This window comes from Pseudomassariella vexata (genome assembly GCF_002105095.1).
Source record: "Pseudomassariella vexata strain CBS 129021 chromosome Unknown BCR38scaffold_32, whole genome shotgun sequence".
Taxonomy (NCBI): Eukaryota; Fungi; Ascomycota; class Sordariomycetes; order Amphisphaeriales; family Pseudomassariaceae; genus Pseudomassariella; species Pseudomassariella vexata.
The window spans coordinates 131,237-151,535 of NW_024467987.1; the positions used below are offsets into that span (position 1 = coordinate 131,237).

A 20,299-nucleotide genomic window follows, 5' to 3' on the forward strand; every position below is an offset into this window, starting at 1 on the left:
ACTTCTCCACAGAACTTCCAAGCCAATCGTTCGTGCTACATACAGACCCCTGGGGTGATTGTCTCTCCACAACGCGTCAGTTTAGCACGGTTAGCAGGATATTCATCCACAATGCCGACGTAGCGCCGTATGGTGGAGGTCGTAGAATTATGAAGTACTCGCGGTGACTGATCCCTTTCCCCAGTCATAATATACACAGCACAATTCGCAAGCCTGCCTTCAAGCCATCTCATGTCGCCTGCACCGGCTCGGAACTTTACACTTTTATGTTCGTTCTCAACTTCTTCCGAGAGTTTTGGTACGCGTGAGGGCACTGACTGTTCGCAGCGGCATTCGAGATATGCTAAGTTGCTAAGCAACGCAAATCTCGGTCCAGGTCAAGTTGTTCTTATGATGCTACGTATAATATTTATGTAAACGCACTTTGTAAAGGGCTTCGTAGGGCGAAGTAGCATATCATCATAATAGTCGTAAGTGGAGGTTGCTTAGATCGTTCTAATACTCCCAGCATGGGCGGGGCTATACTTTCGTTTAAATGAGTCCTTGCGGCGGTCAGGACGAGCTTGATGATGGCATCCGTAAAACGTGCCATCGACCTCCGAACCACAAAAGATCATGATCTCACTGACAACAGGCCGGACAATTGCGAGACTAACGAAACGCTGGCACTTGGCCTATGCGACGGAGAAGACGCCCAAATCAGGATTTTTCGACGAGCCCACGTTTTTGCAAGCCTCAATTCTTTCTACCTGGAGGGTAGTAGAGGCTAAGGTCACTAACTACTGCGTAGTCTTTGCGGGGTTGCAAGCATTTCGGGGCCGATACGAAGCTATAGCAGATGGTTAAAGACATGAGATGCGTAGAACATCCCGACGCATATCTTGTTGCCTCGTACAAGTGACCTAATAATAGCCCGACGATATTCCAGATCAAAACAAATGGCATATAGATCAATTCCAGCCCATTAAGCAGTCGCCGGCATATCAAGAGGATTCAGGGTCCAGCAAAACATAATCGTTTACGGTCGACGCCAATGTTGGGGGTCGCGGCTGAATAGTAGCACGGCCTGAAGGATGGCAGACTTTCAGCTAGTTGCCGGTTTACAGGAACTAGTCAGTCAGCCACAAACTGTGAATGCCCGCCAATCGAGATCCCCTCTCAGGAGCGCGTTGCAATAACTTGGGCGTTGCATTCTCGTGCAAGCCAGAAAGGGAAATATTTGAACATGAACATCGGTTTATTGCGGTGGGATATCGAAGCCGCGAGGTTGGCAGTCTGCAGAATGGCTACACATTAATCGGCCAATTACGGCAGCTTTACCATTTAGGTAACTATTCAGCTTGGATTTGTTCAAATCGGAATCTACCCAGGAAGGTTCTTGTGTTTAGTGCGCGCTACTCCCGTTGGTTCTCTATGATGGTTGACCGGGCCAGGGCTTGTGTAGCGGCTCGGGACCGTCGCTCCTTTGCGGCAACTAAACGGTACTTGGCTCAGTTAGACAGTCCACGCCGAGAGTATTCATAAGGCGCAGAGTTCTGGGTGGCTGAAGATCATAGATTAGATGCCTGAAATGGAAAGAACCGGTGTGTAGGATGAATGATAGCCTATTCCTGTTCTAGTTTAGACTAAGCTCGTTGTTTCTGGCCGTTATGCCGTTTCAGTACATTGACACAGACCGGTTACGTGACTTATCATACCCGGTTATCACATTCGCATAGTCAGTTATTCTGCATTATTGATCCGCCCGGGGCGCCTTTGAGTATCAGAAGAGGAGGAAAGACCTTGATGCCCAGATAATGTCGGCATTAAACTGTCTCATTCGTAGAATCAATCCGGCGCAACGCCACTGCGTGCCGGTGCAAGTTGAGACTCGGCGCCGATTGTGGCTTTTCCCGCATATGGTTTAATATATTGCTTGATACCTGCCGTCTCGCGCGTCCAAACCTGAAAGGTCCGTTGTGTGCCACCGGCGATCCCATTGCCTGCCATGGGACAGCGACCTCAAGGTGACCCGCATGCTTTACTACTTATGTGGCTTGATACTCGACCTCAAATGTCCACTCCGTAATTTCTCTCCCGCAGCCCAACTCATCCTCATCTTCCTAGCTCTACAGCTCTCGCCCAAACTGACACTCATTCGCTGCTTCACTCCCTGCGTCAGCAGCATGCTCGGTCTACTTCGGAACCCTTCGGGTGGAAGTGCTCATCCATTTGACGTTCACGTACGGTCATGCTAACAATAACACAGTGCGGGATTCTTCGCCTCGAGGGAGTGACAAGCAACAACAGCCCATGCAGGCCTCGCCCCAAGGCACTGATGAACAACATCAGTTCATGCAGACTGATACCAGAGAGCTCATTCCTACCCCAGAGGCTGAGAAGGACAACCCTCTCGATGCCTTTCCAGCCACCCCAAGTCACACTGGAGCGAACCATCGTATCATTAGGGCATTTTCTCCCCCAGCTTCTCCGGTCGCCAACTCCATCCGTGTCAACAAGCGGGCCTCGCAGTATGGATCGAGACGGCTTCACAGCGGCATCGTCCGCGCCTCGTACGGGCACAAAGCAGCCACCATAGAGGTGGTCAAGGAGCAGTATGCCTTCATCAGCCAGCGCTGCCATCGTGAGCTCGGCGCCAGCGTCGGTGCTCATGCCTTTGATACGTCGTATGCCGGCCTTCTTGAGTGGATCCGAGCGGAGCGCCTCACCAGACTTCCGCCCAAGGGCGGCTGCTGGGATCGCGTCCTCATAGCTGCACAGTATTTTGCCGAGCAGGTCCATCGGCTGAACTTAGCTATCAACGGCTTTACTCTCGACTGTGGCTCTGCTTCAAACTTGGTCTTTGGGCAGTGCCTGTTGCTTCTTGAGGTGGGTTGCTTGTTCCGTTGCAAGTTGAGCCTTAGTGTTAACCCCTGACCAGCTCGGCCATGAAAACGCCCCGGCCCTCGAGACAGCTTTCAAGGTATTCTACCAACTCGGTCTTGAGCTTTCCCCTCTCCTACTCATCGATGAGATCCTCAACGCCTCGCCAGCCATCATGGAAAACGTAGCCCGCGCCTTCTCGGAGCTTCTCAGTATCGTCACGGGAGTCGCCATCACGTTTCACACAGCCGTCCACAAAAGCGGCTGCCGCCAGTCCACGCGCCTCGATATCTACGCCACCTTCGGTGCCTCCATTGACAACTTCCGCTCGCGAGTCGCGCGCACCTCGCACGAGATGTGGACCTTTATTCTTCTGACTCGGGGTATTGACGATGACGGGTACCGGGTCAACGTCGTGCAGAAGTGGCTCGCACCGCAGGACACGACGCTGGCTTTCTTGGCGTCCAACCACATCAGTTTGGCCAGTCGTCCAGAGGAGTTCACTTGCACTTGGTTCCAGCCGTATCTGAACGGCTTCTTCAAGGGACACGACGATGTGCTGCTTGTCGAGGGCGGCTCTGGGACCGGGAAAACGGTCCTGGCTAATTGGGTGATTGATCGGCTGCAGAGACCCCTTGGGCGAAAGAATATCTCCGCTCTCAGCTTCTTCTACAACTCGAGCATCATGGCTCAGGCAACTTGCATTGGAATGCTCAAGACCCTCCTATGCCAGCTGCTCGCGCGGCGCATAGGTGACTTGGACCTGCTCAACGTCATCACCAAGGCCCACGCCGACCTGTCGACCGTCATGACGGCCGAGAAGCAAGAAGAGCGCTTGTGGAAAGCTCTCGAGTCAGCCCTATCCGTCGTCAGCGAGGGCACGGGCGAAACCCTGGCAGTCATTGTCGACGGCCTGGACGAGATGGACAGTCAGAAACCCGCTGCGCAGAAGGTGGCCAAGAAACTGCATGATTTGGCGCGCAAGACCGCGGGTATCCGGCTCATCCAATTTAACCAGCCTCTGGGCATGCCCAACAACTTTGCGTCAGTCGAAAACATTGTACTCTCTAGGGAGAACATCTCGGACGATATCCAGACTATTTTTCGTCAAGGTCTCCTGACGGATGCACATTTCTCCGCCAGAGAATATGCGGACCAGGAGAACCTGGTCGACCAGCTTGTGGTGGCCTCAGAAGGATCTATGCTGCGTGCAACCCTTGGGGTGCAGTACCTCCGCCTGCAGAAGACGTGTACCGATTTCCACAAGTCGGCCGAGATACTCAAAACGTCTCGCAGTGTAGCAGATATCGTCCAACACATCCTCTCAACGAAGCACCTGCAGCTCGAAGCCGACAGCAAAGCCCTCCTATCCTGGCTTGTCGCCGCGGAACGACCCCTATCCATTCACGAAGTGTCCTTACTACTACAAGCCCAACCTGAAGCCTCCAGAATGGTAGAGCGAACCATCAATATCCACCCCATCATCAAATCTGTCGCCGCCTTCACCGTAACAGGCGAGGGCCTCATCGCCCTTCGCCACAGCGCCATCAAGCAGGCCCTGATCTCCATTCCGGGTACTTCGAAGCTCTCGCTCAACCTCAAAGAGCGACACCGAGACCTGCTCATTCGCCTCCTTATATGCGCTAAGAAACATCTCCGCGACGAACACGAGCCCTGCCTTTCGTTCTTGGACCAGTCAAAGGTCGACGCCCGCATCGCCGCGCATCACCTCCTCGAGTACGCCATTCGCTACTGGGCCACGCATTTCAAGAAGTCGCCTTCGCTGTACAAAGCTCGCGGCGACTTGGAACTTCCCCGCGAGTTCTCCGCCGTATTCCCCTCCTCTGTTACTTTCGTCCTCCTCGAAGCCGGGTGCCTGAGAGGTCAGCACGAAGCGATAGAGCTCCTCACCGTCGCATTCCGCGTGCGCAAGGCCCTCTTCGGCCTCGATCACGCGGCCGTTTTGCAGTCGGCTATCGTCTGCGCCAAGTACCATGAGACAGTACTGTGTCAGCATAGAGAGTCTATCGAGTGGTGGGCGCAGGCTGTCCATATCGGTAAGATCGTGCTGGGCTTCCAGTCCGACCTTGTAATCACGTGTTGCAACACGCTTTTGCGCATTTCGGATGCATTCGTCTCTGAGAAGACACGCACGGAGATCATGACGCATCGCGAGGAGACACTGCTGGTGCTGGTCTCATCGTATAAACACCGCTATGGCGAAAGTTCCAAGGAGGTCCTTGAAATTTATCAGCGTTTGGCCGAGCTGTATGTTTCTATCTGCGAAGAGGAAAAGGCCACGGAGATTTATGTCAAGATCAAGGAGATAACCCTTGTTATCCACGGGGGTAGCTCTGATGAGTTTGATTCTGTCTCCCGGCACCTGGATGTGGTGCTCAAGAAACATGATCATAAGCCGGAAATCGAAGTCCTTGATGGGTTTTTATTCGGCTACAGAGAAGAGACGGAAGAGTCTTGGACTATTGTCCGTGTCGACATCATGATCCGACATGCGCTGGATCTTATCGAGCGCCGTGAGTTTGGCCGAGCTGAGGAGATTTACATTGAGATCTGGCTTAAGCTTATCGAGCATTGCCGGTCCGTCCTCGTCTGCGAGTGGCACGAGAAGAAGATTGAGGTCATGATCAAGTATGCTTCGTTTCTCAGAGTGCAGAAACGCTTTGAGGAGTCTTCGGCTGTACTACTGTGCTGTTGGAACGAGTATTCCAGCCACCAAGTCTCCATGTTCGAGTCCATTCTCGTGCTTCTGAAGGAGGTTGCTGTCTGCAGTAAGTGTCGCCTTCCATCAATTACCCCTCCAGTTATTCCATCGTCAATCGTCGCAATTCTACGTAGCACCCAGACTGACCCATACCGCAGTGAAACAAGTCGGTATGGTCTCGATCGCGCTGACAGTCTTCCAAAAATGTTGGTCTTGGTTCAAGTCCTCTCACAAGGAAGAAACCACCATGTTCAAGGAAATCGAGGAACACATCACCGTCACCTCCAAGGAGATCGTCAAGACATCAACCACCACTACCGTGGCGTCCTCTTCCGAGACAGTTATCCGAGAAGTGTTCGAGTCCTCCTTCTCAGAGACCGAGATTACGAGCACCACCGTGGAGCTGTGTGAATCTTTGACCTCGATCTACACCGAACAGCAAAGATGGTCCGAGGCCATTTCCGTCATCAAGAGCACACTCAAAAAGTCATGGGCTGCATTCTTCTCCGAGTCGGTTGAAAGCACGACCATGGCGAGTTCTTTCTCTTCCGAAAGCATCGAGCTGGTCATTAAATTGGCGGAATGCTACATCAGCCAGAAGCGGTACGAGAAGGCCGAATACCTATACTTGCGGTTGTACCACGTCCACCGTAAGTGTCTCAGCATCGACGACGCCTCTGTCATCAAGTACAGCGAGCTATACCTAGCATTCCTCAAGAAGCATCAGATGTTCGGCCAAGTCATCAGCTTCTACCAGGAACTACTCGTCGAGTACCGGGCTTTCTACGGCCCCACCCACTCCATGACCATCACCATCCTGTACGCACTGGGAGATATCTGCCGATGCCATCATCTGACCCACGGGTACTGGATCGAGTACTACCTCGAAATCGTGGTCAACCTCAATAAGGGCGCCATCATCTGCCACGAGGACGCTTTCCGGGCTCTGGTCATCGTCGCGGAGCACTACTACAAGACCCTGCGCTACTCAGAGTCCATCGTCTTCTTTAAGTCCATTATCGCGACGTTCTGCAAGTTCGGCACCAAGTTCAAGTATTTCGAGGATATCGCCGTGGTGCAGAAGATCCTGGAAAAGTACTACCGGGCCATCGAGGAGACCAAGATGGAGATACACACGCACGTCGAGATTCTCAAGGAGATCCACCAGGCCTGCTTTAAGTACTTTGGCGAGTCGTCGTCCATATCCATAAGTGTGACTGCAATGCTAGCCGAGGTGTGCTGCCGCAGCGAGAAGTACGAGTACGAAGCTGTGTCGTACTATGAACATGTGCTCAAGCATTCCAAGTCTGTCTCGACCACAGTGGCCAAGCGCAGCCAGACGAAGCTCAAGTCGTTGTACGTGAAGCAGATCAACTCATCCTCTTCGTCGACGACGGTCACCAAGGAGATGGTGGAGCGGGCGACGAACATGACGTACGAACGCTACGTCGAGATCCGCAAGACTCACTCTTGCACCCACGAGGCCACTCTAACCCATCTGAAGGAGCTGATAACGCTATACCACAAGCAGTCCAAAATAGAGCTGGCCGTCATGGAGCTCAGAAGCCTCATTGTCGAGTGCATCACCAAAGTGACCTCATCCAACGAGCTTATCGCAACAGCGCGATTCATTGCCGAAATCTACACCACGTGCGGCTACATCTCGTACGCATACGAGCTTATCCGCGAGATCAAGATGCAAGTGATCTACAAAGAGGCATCCAAGACGTGCGGCTTCAACCTGGTTAAGATCGGACCGGTCTGCTTCGCTTTCATCGCCGCCTTCGAATTCTATCTGCACGGTAACTATACCTTGACCATCGCGGGCTTCATGGCGGGTCTCATGGCCGAGTACTTCTTCTACGAGCGCTTCACCGTCTCGATCAAGTCCAAGTCCAAGGTGCACCTTGTGTTCACCCACGCCGCCCGTCTCCGGCAGATGCTCGTCCGCACAACGCGCACCGAGTACTTTGCCATTATCGAGCGCCAGGCCCTCGAGTACTTCACCAGCTGTGAGATGGCCGTCGTTAAGGTCTCGACCAAGGCCTCCATCAATCTCTTCGTCGGCACCCTCCTGATCTACCTCTCCGAGCACGGCGGCGCCACCAATTTCGTCGCCGCCGCCGGCCACGCAGCGGTGCGCAAGTTGGCTGACCTCCTGGAGAAGCATAAATCCAAGGAAGCGCTCGAACTCGCAACATGCACGTTCCACTTCCTGCTCTCGCACGAGGGGCTCGACGACCCGACCGAGATCACCCTTGGCTTCCAGCTGTGCCTCCTGTTGGCCGGCCGGGGAAAACCCAAACACACCCCCACGGAACCCATGCTCGAGCTCTCACGCCGGATCCTCGCAGAGGTCTTCTCTATCTGCGCCGCCAACAATATCGATCTGGCCCGCTGCCCGCTCGCCGAGCTCAATGAGCTCATTGGCTTGGTCGGCGACCAGAAGGACCATGCCCGCCTGCAGTGGCTGCTCTCGCGCCTCTGGTCCTCACGCGAGGGCCTCACGGCCGCCTCGTCGTGCTGGTCGCCCGAGGTCATGCTTGCCCTGGGCCGAAGGCTGGTGCAGGCGCACTTCGCAGCCGGGAATCGCATGGCGGCTATTCGGCTCGCTGAGGACTTGTTATACAATGTACGGCGCGTGCACGGGGCCCGAGACCAGCAAACATTGGGGATCTATACCCTGCTGGGAAGTCTGTACACGAGCATGGCGGCGTACCATCTCAAGCAGCAGAAGCAGGAAGGAGATGGGAAGCGCGGGGCCGAGTTGGCGCAGATGTACTTTAGGAAGGCGATTCGTGTCCACGAGGACGTGTTGAAGCTGCTGGTGGATGCTGAGAACGAGGGGAGTGATGACGATGATGAGGACTTGGATTCGGAGCTGGGCAGCTCGAGAAGTGGGGTGACTAGAGTACCTGGTTATTTGGGAACCCGCCGGGACGAGATTGAGCGCGTCAGGAGGCACTTGAGGTTGCTTAAGTTGGCCGTGCAAAGGTTTGGTGGTTGGGGTAAGGCCGTCGGCGAGTATGAGATGTTGACGAGAAGGATTCAGGACTTGTATGGTGGTGAGTTGAAGATGAGCGAGGAGCAGATTCTGGCCAAGAAGTGGAAGCTCGATGGCTTTGGACAGGGGAAGGCTGAGGGTGGCTTGGATGAAGACGGGTTTGTCGCTCCTTCCGTTTGGGCCATTTGTTGAATTCGGTGGGAGAAGGGACTTGGATACAAAGCCGAGAGCTATGGCACGAATAACTCATAATTGATGATACAATGATTTCTTTTGTAGTTTTACACATTGTATAGTTCCTGTAGCGGAGTACGCCGTTAATTCAATACCAATGCCACCTGTGATTACCTGTAACATGAGCTGCCTTGGTTGCCCTAAGTTGCGATCAGCAGTCAAGTCTCTGCTGGCTTAGTTGTTGCAGCTGGTAAAGACGCCGACCTCATACCTGATGAAGAGCACCATGTCCAGCAGCCCTATTGGCCAAACATGTTGTGGATGCCAGAACATCCTGGACCGGTATCAGACGTGAAATGGAGGGAAGGACTCTAGATGAGAATCGAGGAATGACAGAATACCAACAACCGAAATGGCCGCAGATGCTCTTCCAGCTGGAAAGTCTCAAATGGTTGAGTTGCAGGATGATGCTGGAAGAACTTGAGACATAGGCGTGCCGACCTTGTAACCACAAGGCCTTTGCTCATGCAGAAACTCCATGAAAAAGGCACATGCCATTAACTGTACTGAAAGATTAAATAGAAAAGAATTCATGGATGGCGACTATTTCATGGCCACGCCGGCTCACATAAGTATGAAGTATGCCATCTCCAATACGAGGCTGAAGACAGTTGTTTGAGTAGCCATGGAGATCGGTGCTTAGAACAGCTAATAGATTAACTGTGAAGGGCCCGAGCGTGTCGGTACTGATAACTTTTACCATCTGTGACCTGGTAATCTTGAATAAACATCTGAAAATGGAATGGTGAAAATACTTTTAAATGCTACAAGTCTTCCCAGGGCGGGCTGTGATCGAAGACGTGAGGGGCCACATAGGCGACGGGTACCCGTCGCTCTTCCTAAATAGGTAAAGCCCTTCCGCTATCGGAAATGCATCAACTTCGAGACTTGGAGAGTCTTTATTTTATTTTTTCTTCAGGCGTAGATAGGATGAATTAGGGAATAACTAGCTACCTTACTAGGAGAATATAATACTATAAATTGTCACAAGAATTAGGCTCGGTGTGACAGGCTGTGCCTGATATTGTCGAATATCACGTGTGTCCAATCGAGTAGTCAGCAGTGCGTAAGATTGTATATAAATGAGGTGTGTTCTTGTCTGTCTGTCTTCTTGTCAGGGTACGGCCTGGACCGAAGGCGATAGTACAGAGTGAAGGGGAGAAATAGGCGTGTCCCCCTGGTGGTCACCTGGTGTTCACTGGTGGTCACTTGGTGATGGCAGGTAGGGGTATCCACAGTAGTTCATTTTATCTCTCCCCTCTCTATCTTCCTCCGTCTCGACTCCTTACTTATAGCCAGCCGAGGTTCTCTGTTGGATTCTGGATGTTTGCTTCCGCATGTCTGTGTTCCTCCGACTTCGGCCAACATCTTGGATAGCGGCTCTTTATCTGCAACCAAGCGATTCCCTATCCGCTGCAAACGGCTTCAACAGCTCTCATTCGCCACAAGCGGCTCTCTAGCCGCCACAAACGACTTCCTTCCTGGTGGAAGCCGGCCCGCCTCGGATGACACTTGTGGCTCTGACACTTCTGTTCTCGCGAACTCCCGTTGCTCTGCCTTTTATAGATGCTTTAGAACATGTCGGTAACTTTGGTGTTACTTTTGAGAAGAGGGGTTCCTTTCGCCTTCTGAACTTCAAGTGACAATAGTCTTCTCTAGTGCCATATTATTTCTGAACCTAGGAACCAGGTGCCCTATCTGACAGATATGGGATCCGGAGCTGCAAGGACCGTGCGTCCGGATCCACCAAAGGAACCATCGAGGGCATACAAAACATAGTCCGTATTCCCGGGAGAGCTCGCATATTTTACTCTCCTCCTCAGTTAGATAATTAACAGTATTTGGCCCAGAAGTAGTCCTGCTCTGTCTCGCCACTGAGAAATGCGAACGCAATACAGAAGGATCGCTGGCAGGCGTCGACTCCGATTATATCAAGAAGAGACATTCCGTACTTGTTCGTCTTATACGTACAGTCTAATATCAAGGTATCTGGGTAGGCCTGGAGGTATGCCAGTGATTCTGGATGAGAAAATAAGATAGCTTTTACCCGGTTATCTGGGCCTAGTTGCATTCGGTTCCAAAATCCTTCTTGATCTAGCTGGTTGGCAAGTGCGTTGATACTACTCTGCCCTTCGCAAATATCTCGCCTTGCATCTGCAATACGATTATAGATATCTTGCTGAGTTGCGATAGAAGTGGTGTTTTGCCGCATATACGTTCTGATATCCTTAGGAGCTATACCAGCATTTGTAAGGCTCGTAAGCTGGGACATATCTTGTTCGGAAAGCCCTCGATGAACTGGATGAGCAGATGGATGATCACTTGGCTCGTGATCATGTATAGAGAAACGTTGATCGAAACGATGTCGCAAGGTCCAAGTACTCTTATCTAAGGATTCCTTAGCTAAGACAGAGAACTGACAGCCAGTCCCTCGAGTAGTTGTCTTCCGTTGTCGCTCCTTTGAGGTACAGGGAGGGTTAGCACGCCGATCACATAAGTACGTAATTGTTTGTTTGCCGGTTTTCTCTTTCGTTGACCTCCCATTTATAAACGCATAACCTCTTGAAGCTGCCCACGCATTAATCGCTTTAAATACAGCATCTCGAGATTCGTATTCGCCTTCAGGGGGGAGGCAGTCGTCAGGAAACCCGGTATTTCGATTTAGAGATAAATCCATGCTTATTTATAACAAGAATTAGCTGCACCAAAAGAATAACTACTTAAAAAAGCAAAAGACGTTATTTACAAGTATAGAAACGCAGAGAATGTCTCGAAGTTGATGCGTTTCCGATAGCGGAAGGGCTTTACCTATTTAGGAAGAGCGACGGGTACCCGTCGAATTTTACAGCAACCGGTACCCTTCGCCCTATGTGGCCCCGTCTTGACGTGAGATATGCTGACTCAGCTATCTTATTTGGACGCACGGGCCCTTGTCGCTGGACGCAGCAGGTACGTGAGCAGCTGGCGCCTTGCATTTCAGCCGGGCCTATTCCAACATCAGAAGCTCATGCAACTTTCGAACCCGCCATCCTGATATTTGCGACCGGCCGAATCCGAAGATACCCCAACGCTCCTTCCATGATTGACTGTTATACGTACATCTAGTTACCGCGGTCGCCCATCACAAGCTTCTCTCCATCATCATGGCGGACACTCCTCTGAAGCCCGAGAAGGACCTCAGCAAGGAGGCTGACAAACAGATCAGCGAGGCCGAGACGCTCGCCAAGGTAGCCTTCTCCCTCCTGCTTCAATGTGGTTCCATAGCGACTTGCTGACCGCGAAAACCTGGTAGAATGACATCACAGCCGCAATCGAGAAGCTCACAGTGTTCGAGAAGCAAACCCGACAAGTCAGTCGCCCACCGCCTAGCTTCCATCCCCTCCCCAACGTAGACTAACCTCGGAACAGGCATCGGATCTTGCGTCTACATCACGAATCCTCATCACGATATGCAAAATCTGCAAAGATGCCGGCAATTGGAACCTACTCAACGACCAAGTCTTGGTGTTGTCCAAGAAGCATGGCCAGCTCAAACAAGCCATCACCCGCATGGTTCAGACGGTCATGGACTTCATCGATGACACCCCAAACATGAACACCAAGATGACCGTTATCGAGACGCTGAGGATCGTAACAGAGGGCAAGATCTTCGTTGAGGTGGAACGAGCTCGCGTGACTAGGATCCTTTCCGACATCAAGAAGCAGCAAGGAGATCTCCAGGGAGCAGCCGACATCTTGTGTGAGTTGCAAGTCGAGACCTTTGGGTCCATGGACAGACGAGAAAAGACGGAGTTCATCTTGGCCCAGGTGGCCCTCTGCATTGAGAACAACGACTGGACGCAGGCAGGCATTCTCAGCCGCAAGATCAGCACCCGTTACCTCTCGCGAAAACCGAAGAAGACACCCGAGCAGCTGGAGAAGGAGAAGAAAGACCGCGAAGACCGACGCAAACGGGGAGAAGAGGTTCCCGAGGAGAAGGAAGACGACGTCACAGATCTCAAGTTGGCATACTACGAGCAACAGATCCTCTTGGCGAAGCATGATGACAAATACCTGGATGCGTGCAAGCACTACAGACAGGTTCTGGACACAGAAGCTGTAGAGAACAATGCTGTCAGGCTTCAAGCGGTACGATTGTGTGCACACCCGTTTTCTTCTGGACCCAACTAATTCCTCCGTATAGACCTTGCAGCGGATCATCTACTTTATCATCCTTGCACCCCACGACAACGAGCAACACGATTTGCTTCAGCGAGTCTTCCGCGACACTCGAAATGCGCAAGTTCCTAATGACGCTGCGCTGCTTAAGTTGTTCACCGTCCACGAGCTGATGCGCTGGCCCGAGGTGGCTAAGGTGTTTGGACCACATCTGTGCGCTACCGACATCTTCGACGGTGCCCCCAATGCCAGTGACGAGAAAGCACACCAGAGATGGCAAGGTCTTCGGAAGCGTGTCATTGAACACAATGTGCGTGTTGTGGCCAAGTATTACACCCGCATTGGTATGAAGCGCCTGACTCAATTGCTCGATCTCACGCCGGACGAAACGGAGAAGTACATCTCGGAGCTGGTGTGCTCCAAGACCGTGTTTGCACGTATCGACCGACCCGCCCAGATTGTGAGCTTTGCCAAGCCAAGGGATGTTGATGACATCTTGAACGAGTGGAGCCACAACATGAAGGACCTTCTCAACCTCCTCGAGCGTGTCGATCATCTCATTACCAAGGAGGAAATGATGGCACGCATCCAACCTGGAGCGCAGGAGAAGGATGGCAAGGAGAAGAAGAAGAAGGGCAAGAAGAGCAAGGCGTAAACGGGTGCACGGCTTAATTGACGAGTAACTCATCCGGAGGTAGGCCTGGCATGGCCTAATCGGCTCGAGACACAAACACGGGTTTGCATTATAGCATGCAGAGTGTATACTATTAAATCATTAGACCAGGGGCAATATGCCGTGTAAAACTGGATGGCCTACCCCTATCACATATGCTTCCATCTATGTTGGTTGGCGCATCATCTTCTTGCCTTGAGGCCGAAATGTGACTTTTCGTGAAGTTGCCATTGCGAGCTGCTCCATCCAATTACCAAGGTAGACCCGAGATACACCATGCACCTTTATCTTCGAACCACTGCTCAAGTACATGAAAAATCTTTCCAACATACGACTGGCTCTGTGGGTTACCTTCGGTGTCCACACCCACCTCAGGGGATGCTAGATGTTGGAGCATCCTCAGTGGAGCTGGAGCAGATGCGATTACCAATTGTTCACACCACCCAACTCGTCAGCATTGACTCATCAATTCTCACCAACCGCGCAGACTTCTCAGCTCTCAGTCTCGATCGCATATATGCGATTACGGCATTATTCATTCAACAGCCGACCTCTGTTCATAAATATTTATCCCATATTTCAATTCCGCAAAAGCTCCTGTCTGATGTCGGCCACAGCTCAGCCGAGCTCAAAGGAGCCGGCCAAAGACCAGAAGGCGAAGAACAGCACCAAAGGCAATGGAGCTGGGAATGGCAAGAAGGAATTGAAGATTCTTATGCTTCATGGTAGGACCAGACCCTGTCATTACCAGCAGCGTGGCGCACAATACCTCTCACCTACTGCAGAAACATGCCCATTATCCCATTTCATCTCATCAGACCACCCCATCTTCCTCCATATCCCAACCTATACTTCCCAAACTGACCATCTCACAGGCTACACCCAATCGGGCCCCCTCTTCCGCTCCAAAACAGGCGCCCTCTCCAAAAATCTCAACAAAGCCCTCTCCCCATCCCCCTTCAACCTCGCCCCCATGCTCATCTACCCCACGGCGCCGCACCGGCTCCGCCCCGCCGACATCCCCGGGTATCAACCGCCCGAGGGCCAGGACCTCGACCCCGACCTGGAGACGGACAATTGGGGGTGGTTCCGCCGCGATGAGGCGACGGGCAGATACCTTGGGTTCGCGGAGGGCATGCGGAGAGTGGCAGAGAGTGTGCGTGAGGCAGGTGGGATTGATGGCGTGATTGGGTTTAGTCAGGGTGGGGCGATGGGGGCGCTTGTTGCGGCTGCGTTGGAACCGGGGAGGGTTTTGCCTAAGGAAGGTGGTAGTGATGGAGATGCTGTGGTGAAGACAGAGGAAGAGGGGTGGGTTCAAGATTTGCGAGAGGCGAATGGGGGGAAGAGGTTGCAGTTTTGTGTTGTGTATTCTGGGTTCTATGCGCGAGATGAGCATTTGCACTGGATGTACGAGGGGAAAATCCAGACGCCGAGTTTGCACTTCCTGGGCGGATTAGATACAGTAGTTGAGGAGAGTAGTAGTACGGGGTTGGTGGAGAGGTGTGAGGGTGCTGTGGCTGTCACGCATCCGGGGGGTCATTATGTACCCGTGAATAAGGAGTGGATTGGGGTGCTCGTGGGGTTCTTGAGGCAGGTGTTGGGTGCGAAGGTGGAGGAGGCTGAGTTGTGAGGACATGGGGGAGGTTGATTGCGATTTCGACTGCCGTTTGCACGATTTAAACATATATTACAGACTAAGACTCATATAGAAGAGAACACAAGACCTAACTATACTAACTAGCCTGGACACCCCGGCCTCTTTAAACCCTTCTCGTATTTGACGCAGAACAAGATTGGGATATCTCTTAGGATACTATTTATTTCATGTAGTGTCCCTTATATCACTAACAGGTCGGACACAGGATTCAGGCGCGTTATTCATGTAAGATTTTGCTTTCGTAGCATCTCAGGGAGCAGATTATGTTTCCATTTATGGCTGACCCTCACGAAACAGCGAGGATATCCGTGACGATTTCTTCAAAAGTACAAGCACGTAGCCGCGGACTATTCAACAATAGTTTACCATTTTGGACATGGCTCCTGCCTTTAAGCAAGCTACCTCCTGGTTTTTCCATGGAAGACAACGGAATGAGCAGGTGGTGAAGAGCGCAGGAACTGGATATTGAGTGCGACTATCAGTTCGCCGGCTGCACATCTATAATACATTCCCTCCTTGCCCAGTTGCTGGCCGGTGCTCGGGCTGATTGTCTATAATGCATATCGACGTTCCACTCCTTAATCGTGCCATCTCGATTTCGCGTTTAGTGACCGCCGGACTTGGCGTTAGGGTTGCGCGGGTCGTTCTTCCACTCGTCGGCTGTAACCAAAGTCAGTGGTACTGTCCAAGTCCAAGTATTGCCTGGGTTCCATGTTGAAAACATACACTTCATCATGGAGTTCTGTGCCGAGTTGACTCCGAGGGCAATGATGGCTCCTATAAATATGTCAATTGTCCAATGTTCGTAACGGACATTAAGCGGCTCATCGAGGGATCGTCATCGTACCGGCAATGAAAAAAGGTGCCATCGGCTTGACTGTAGCCTTGTCAGTAATCCCATAGTTGATAGTGGTTCTCGAGGCCAATTGACGTACGGACAGGGGTGGGGAATTTCTTGAGGGGGTAAACGCCAAACCAAGACATCTTGACGGTGGGTATATGTGGTCTTGTGAGGGAGACAGGAGGTTTGGAATGGTTGTGCTGAGCTAGTCGTCGTTCGTCGCGAGCGCTTTTCGATGGACAAGCTCTGCAGGCGGTTGGTTGGCTTCTGCCGAAACCGCCGATGCCCAGCGGACTTTGGATGACCCGTGCTTGGAAATGGGGCCCACGGAACATGGCGAAATATAAGACCGACAATAGAGCTCAAGGTGTGTACTTTCAAGCTCGACCCACATCGAGTGACATCACCCCGGATTATGATGATCCACCTTGCAAGGAAGCAACAGCTTGCATCTGCGGATCGAGCTCCTAGTTGCCCAGCTCTGAATCTAGGCCTACTAAAGTGCGGGGGATAATTGACAACGCCCAATTAACCGTCAACACTGCCCCATCCCATTCACAAACTAGGTAGCTTTTGGGGTGTCTACAACCAGCCTGTCCATTATTTGACCGACCGACAAACTTCATTCTTTGTTTGTTTGGAAGCTGTTTGGTTGAACTGTTGTCGACCGTCTTAGAGTCCCCGCCCGTACTTCACTGACACTAATTTCAACACCAAACGAACGATATTTGAGTATGATGTTGTCCCGACGTATTGCTCGAGCCGTGGTCGCTGCACCGCGATCTATGCGGGTGTTCAGCTCTACTGCTGTCCAGCAGCGCGCTCCTGCGCTGGCCGACATCACCCCCAACCAAGTCGAGGAGTTCAATGCCAAGCAGAAGGAGTTTCGTGAGCACCTGGTGAAGATGCAACAAGAGCGAGAAGAGAGTAGGTCTACATATAATTCTTTCGTGCCGCTAAGCTCAGAGCTCACGAAGACACATGATAGGACGCAAAGTCGAGGCCGCTCAGAAGGCATCCAAGAAAGACCCGGATCGACCTGAGGGCTTGCTGAACAACCTCATCTACGGCACCAAGGAGGGACGCGAGTTGGATGCACAGCTAGAAGCCAGTTTCTCAGCGGTTTTGGCCCGCGGGAAGTATGTCCACTCAATTGTCTTCCACGAAGTCCACCCAGACAAGGTGGATGAGTACGTCGAGCTGGTGGGCAAGTGGTACCCACGTATGGCGTCCATGGAGGAGAATAAAGTTCACCTCGTCGGAAGCTGGCGGACTGAAGTGGGCGATTGCGATACATTCGGTAATTCTCTAATTTGCTTTAATCACCTGTTCGTATGCTGTTCGCTTGACCGGCCCGATGGACTAACACATACTGCAAACCAGTCCACATCTGGGAGTACCAACGCTACCATGGCTACCACCAATCCTTGCATTCCATCTCCCAACATCCCGACTTCCCCGAATTTGACCGTAGACTTAAGAAGCTCATAAAATCGAAAAACACTTCCATCATGCAGGAATTTTCCTTCTGGCCGACTACGCCGCCGCGTCAGCTGGGTGGTGTCTTCGAGCTGCGATCGTACACGCTCCACCCCGGCAACCTACTCGAGTGGGAGACGCACTGGCGTAGAGGTCTCAAGGCGCGTCGAGAGGTGATGGAGGGCGTCGGGGCGTGGTTTGTCCAGATCGGGGACTTGAACACTGTTCACCACCTGTGGCAGTTTGCGAATCTGGAGGAGCGAAAGGTGCGCCGTGAACAAAGCTGGAGCATAGAAGGCTGGGCCGAAACGGTGCACAAGACGGTTCCCTTAATCCAGACAATGAAGTCGCGAATTTTGGTGCCGATGCCCTGGTCCCCCACGGCATAATCGGTCGATCAGATGATGATGGCGTCGGCGATAGAAAGATTTGAGAGATTGTCGTTGTTCTGGTGTTCATGTGAGGATCTTACTGCATTTGATTGAGACGAAGCATCGTCCAATGCTATGGATGCGTCAGCACGCATCTGACGGAAGGCATTTACGCGACTGCTAGGGTCAGGCTATAAGGTACATCGCAATACTCGTTTGTACTCCGAATGAACCAGTGATTTGATACGGACAGGAAAGCAACGGCTCTAATAACTAGGCCCATACATAAATACATACGGATTTTGCCCATCATAGGTCTTGAATTTGCTAACTTTTCACAACTCCGCCTATGTGTCGGTGCGAGTGACATGCCCTTCGGAAGTGCGGGCTGGTGATCTAACAATAGTGAAGGAAGCAAGCGATTCCTATGCTAATCCTATGGTGCCGAACCTCGTCGGCTTTCGTCCCTTGACGGCGTCTGTGGCTGTCCATCCCACCGGTGACCCTCGGCCTACCCGGTAATTGTGATATTTGCATCTCCTGGTCCGAGCTGGAATTTGGATCAGTATGGAAGTTCTACTCCAGCTCAACGTCCTCGCCCATGACCACAGCCAGATTCCTCCTCGCCAATGCCAACACACTTCCCAGCGCTCCGAGTTTCGAGCTCAAGCTCATCAGACTCGGATCCGCACTTTCAATCCTCACCTTCTCTCTCACGAAGACTTGGATCTCTGTACCTCGTCCCTTACCCATACCACCTCCCCTCGCACCAGCCGGTGCTCTTTCTCGCGAAACGCTACCAGCGCCTTCATCCAGACCCTCAGGACAGTACCCAAACACCCGATCCGCTTCATCGTGTTCTAGTCTTCGCGCCGTCCCAATAGCTAAGGCAAGCTTGGTCCCGAAATTGACGGGCGCATCAGCCGGCTCCAATGCTCTCAGGTACATAACGAGCGCCGCATCCTGCAGCGTAAAGTACACGCTCATACTACCGTCCAGCGGCGGATTGAAACACTCCGGCGGTACCGAGCACGAAGTCCATCTCGTGTCCGCTTGACTACCCTCCCCCGGCTCCTTTCCCTTGACCAATCCAACCGCCTCAGACAAATAATCCGCAAGTAGTCTCAGCTGATCTCTCAGAAACCTCGGGTCCGGCCTCTCCGACACGCACAGCGCAAGCAAATCTATCGACTGCGTGAGTAAAGTATTCAGCGTCGTCAGCTCGGGGACGTGGACCACGTGCGCGGCGTCGAGGGTTAAGGTGAAGGGTGGCTGGGTTCGGAGCTTCACGGCGATGTTGCCTTTGATCAGGCGCGTGCCTACGCGTGTGATGTGGCCTTTGACGGTTTCGTGCCGGGGGGTCGAGACCACGAGGGTGGAGCCTGGGTCTATGGGCGCGAGGAGCGCGTAGGTTTCTTCGAGGGAGGTTTTGAGGGTACGGAGGGTGGTGTGGAGGTTGGTGAGGAGCCAGTTTAGTTCGCGGGCCTGGGGGGTGGGAGCTTTGGTTAGTTGGGGTTTCGCGGGTTTGATGAGGAGCCAGCCGTCTTCATCTTCATCTTCTTGTTGTACTTGCTCTATGTGGATTGGAGGAGATGGTGGGGAGGGAGGAGGAGAGAGGTATGCCACTGTGCGCAAGGCGTCGGTCATAGCTGTCTGGGTATGCAAGTGGTGAGAGATTCAGAGCTCTTACTTGTGTCGCATCTTCCTCGATTTTAAGCTGCTCTGGCGCAATGGGAGGCCAGATCGCAACAGACATGGTGATAGTGTCCTTCCGCTGTTGACTAGACGCTAATGTCGGGCAGGCTTGCACAGGCAGCAGCCATAGTATTCCAGAGACGCATTCGATGATCGTGGTCCGAAAGGTGACGCTCGGACGGCGGGCGGCTTCGGCGGCGGAGTGACGCGAGTGGGGGCCTAAAGTTAGTGAGTTAACTACATGTAGCGGGGGAGAGATTGATCAAGCGGCGGAGGGGTCTATCAAAGCTGCCGATTTACACTAATCATCACATCTAGATCTCAAAACACCCTCCTCAACTTAACAATACTTACCTTTTAGTTATACTTAAACCTTAAGCGTTACTCTTGGATACACCGCAGATGTTTGATCAGTTCGCTCAGCTCTAAATTCCATTATTAGGTCGTACTTTAACCAAACGGATATAGGATTCTGATCTGGCAGTTGCCTCGATGGAACGAAAACGCGTTGAAGCCAGCGTAAAACGTTATGATTTCGCTTGGATCAGGCATTTATAGTTTAAAGAGTATGAATTTATGGATTTTAATGTCGGACCTCATTGT

At 52.3% G+C, this 20,299-nt stretch overlaps 6 protein-coding genes across 6 annotated transcripts; 4 read left to right on the forward strand and 2 right to left on the reverse strand.

The window, feature by feature from the left end:
• Window positions 1-1,946: 1,946 nt before the first annotated feature.
• Window positions 1,947-8,780, forward strand: BCR38DRAFT_529142 (uncharacterized protein; the record flags this gene model as incomplete). Its single annotated transcript, XM_040865443.1, has 4 exons — window positions 1,947-2,193; window positions 2,249-2,868; window positions 2,921-5,651; window positions 5,743-8,780. The coding sequence occupies exons 1-4, from the start codon at window positions 2,016-2,018 to the stop codon at window positions 8,778-8,780; spliced, it is 6,567 nt and encodes a 2,188-aa protein (XP_040709321.1). The 5' UTR covers window positions 1,947-2,015.
• Window positions 8,781-11,681: 2,901 nt separating this feature from the next.
• On the forward strand, window positions 11,682-13,954 carry BCR38DRAFT_453381 (PCI domain-containing protein). Its single transcript, XM_040861589.1, has 4 exons — window positions 11,682-12,049; window positions 12,115-12,171; window positions 12,231-12,950; window positions 13,006-13,954. Exons 1-4 carry the CDS (start codon window positions 11,966-11,968, stop codon window positions 13,633-13,635), a joined length of 1,491 nt encoding a protein of 496 aa, XP_040709322.1. The 5' UTR covers window positions 11,682-11,965; the 3' UTR covers window positions 13,636-13,954.
• BCR38DRAFT_453385 (serine hydrolase-domain-containing protein) lies at window positions 13,955-15,515 on the forward strand. Its single transcript, XM_040861590.1, has 2 exons — window positions 13,955-14,378; window positions 14,529-15,515. Exons 1-2 carry the CDS (start codon window positions 14,039-14,041, stop codon window positions 15,281-15,283), a joined length of 1,095 nt encoding a protein of 364 aa, XP_040709323.1. The 5' UTR covers window positions 13,955-14,038; the 3' UTR covers window positions 15,284-15,515.
• Window positions 15,516-15,523: 8 nt separating this feature from the next.
• Window positions 15,524-16,451, reverse strand: BCR38DRAFT_453386 (putative mitochondrial F1F0 ATP synthase subunit Atp18). Its single transcript, XM_040861591.1, has 4 exons — window positions 16,246-16,451; window positions 16,158-16,187; window positions 16,037-16,087; window positions 15,524-15,970 (listed from the first exon to the last, which is right to left on the reverse strand). Exons 1-4 carry the CDS (start codon window positions 16,292-16,294, stop codon window positions 15,915-15,917), a joined length of 186 nt encoding a protein of 61 aa, XP_040709324.1. The 5' UTR covers window positions 16,295-16,451; the 3' UTR covers window positions 15,524-15,914.
• A 437-nt stretch (window positions 16,452-16,888) lies between these two features.
• On the forward strand, window positions 16,889-18,019 carry BCR38DRAFT_491429 (NIPSNAP1 protein; the record flags this gene model as incomplete). Its single annotated transcript, XM_040864662.1, has 3 exons — window positions 16,889-17,078; window positions 17,140-17,451; window positions 17,535-18,019. The coding sequence occupies 3 exons, from the start codon at window positions 16,889-16,891 to the stop codon at window positions 18,017-18,019; spliced, it is 987 nt and encodes a 328-aa protein (XP_040709325.1).
• Window positions 18,020-18,328: 309 nt separating this feature from the next.
• On the reverse strand, window positions 18,329-19,953 carry BCR38DRAFT_453389 (RAVE subunit 2/Rogdi). The gene is made up of 2 exons (XM_040861592.1): window positions 19,692-19,953; window positions 18,329-19,486 (listed from the first exon to the last, which is right to left on the reverse strand). The coding sequence occupies exons 1-2, from the start codon at window positions 19,755-19,757 to the stop codon at window positions 18,578-18,580; spliced, it is 975 nt and encodes a 324-aa protein (XP_040709326.1). The 5' UTR covers window positions 19,758-19,953; the 3' UTR covers window positions 18,329-18,577.
• Between the last annotated feature and the right edge of the window lie 346 nt (window positions 19,954-20,299).

Bases quoted from the DNA above. Each gene is read 5' to 3' on its own strand.
- BCR38DRAFT_453381 (XM_040861589.1), top strand. From the start codon at position 11,966: ATGGCGGACACTCCTCTGAAGCCCGAGAAGGACCTCAGCAAGGAGGCT. The intron at 12,050-12,114 runs GTAGCCTTCTCC...AAAACCTGGTAG, and splicing joins AGGCCGAGACGCTCGCCAAG to AATGACATCACAGCCGCAAT. The intron at 12,951-13,005 runs GTACGATTGTGT...TCCTCCGTATAG, and splicing joins ATGCTGTCAGGCTTCAAGCG to ACCTTGCAGCGGATCATCTA.
- BCR38DRAFT_453385 (XM_040861590.1), top strand. From the start codon at position 14,039: ATGTTGGAGCATCCTCAGTGGAGCTGGAGCAGATGCGATTACCAATTG. The intron at 14,379-14,528 runs GTAGGACCAGAC...ACCATCTCACAG, and splicing joins GAAGATTCTTATGCTTCATG to GCTACACCCAATCGGGCCCC.
- BCR38DRAFT_453386 (XM_040861591.1), bottom strand. From the start codon at position 16,294: ATGTCTTGGTTTGGCGTTTACCCCCTCAAGAAATTCCCCACCCCTGTC. The intron at 16,088-16,157 runs GTACGATGACGA...ACATATTTATAG, and splicing joins GGCACCTTTTTTCATTGCCG to GAGCCATCATTGCCCTCGGA. The intron at 15,971-16,036 runs GTATGTTTTCAA...CTTTGGTTACAG, and splicing joins ACAGAACTCCATGATGAAGT to CCGACGAGTGGAAGAACGAC.
- BCR38DRAFT_453389 (XM_040861592.1), bottom strand. From the start codon at position 19,757: ATGTCTGTTGCGATCTGGCCTCCCATTGCGCCAGAGCAGCTTAAAATC. The intron at 19,487-19,691 runs GTAAGAGCTCTG...CCCACCCCCCAG, and splicing joins TCGAGGAAGATGCGACACAA to GCCCGCGAACTAAACTGGCT.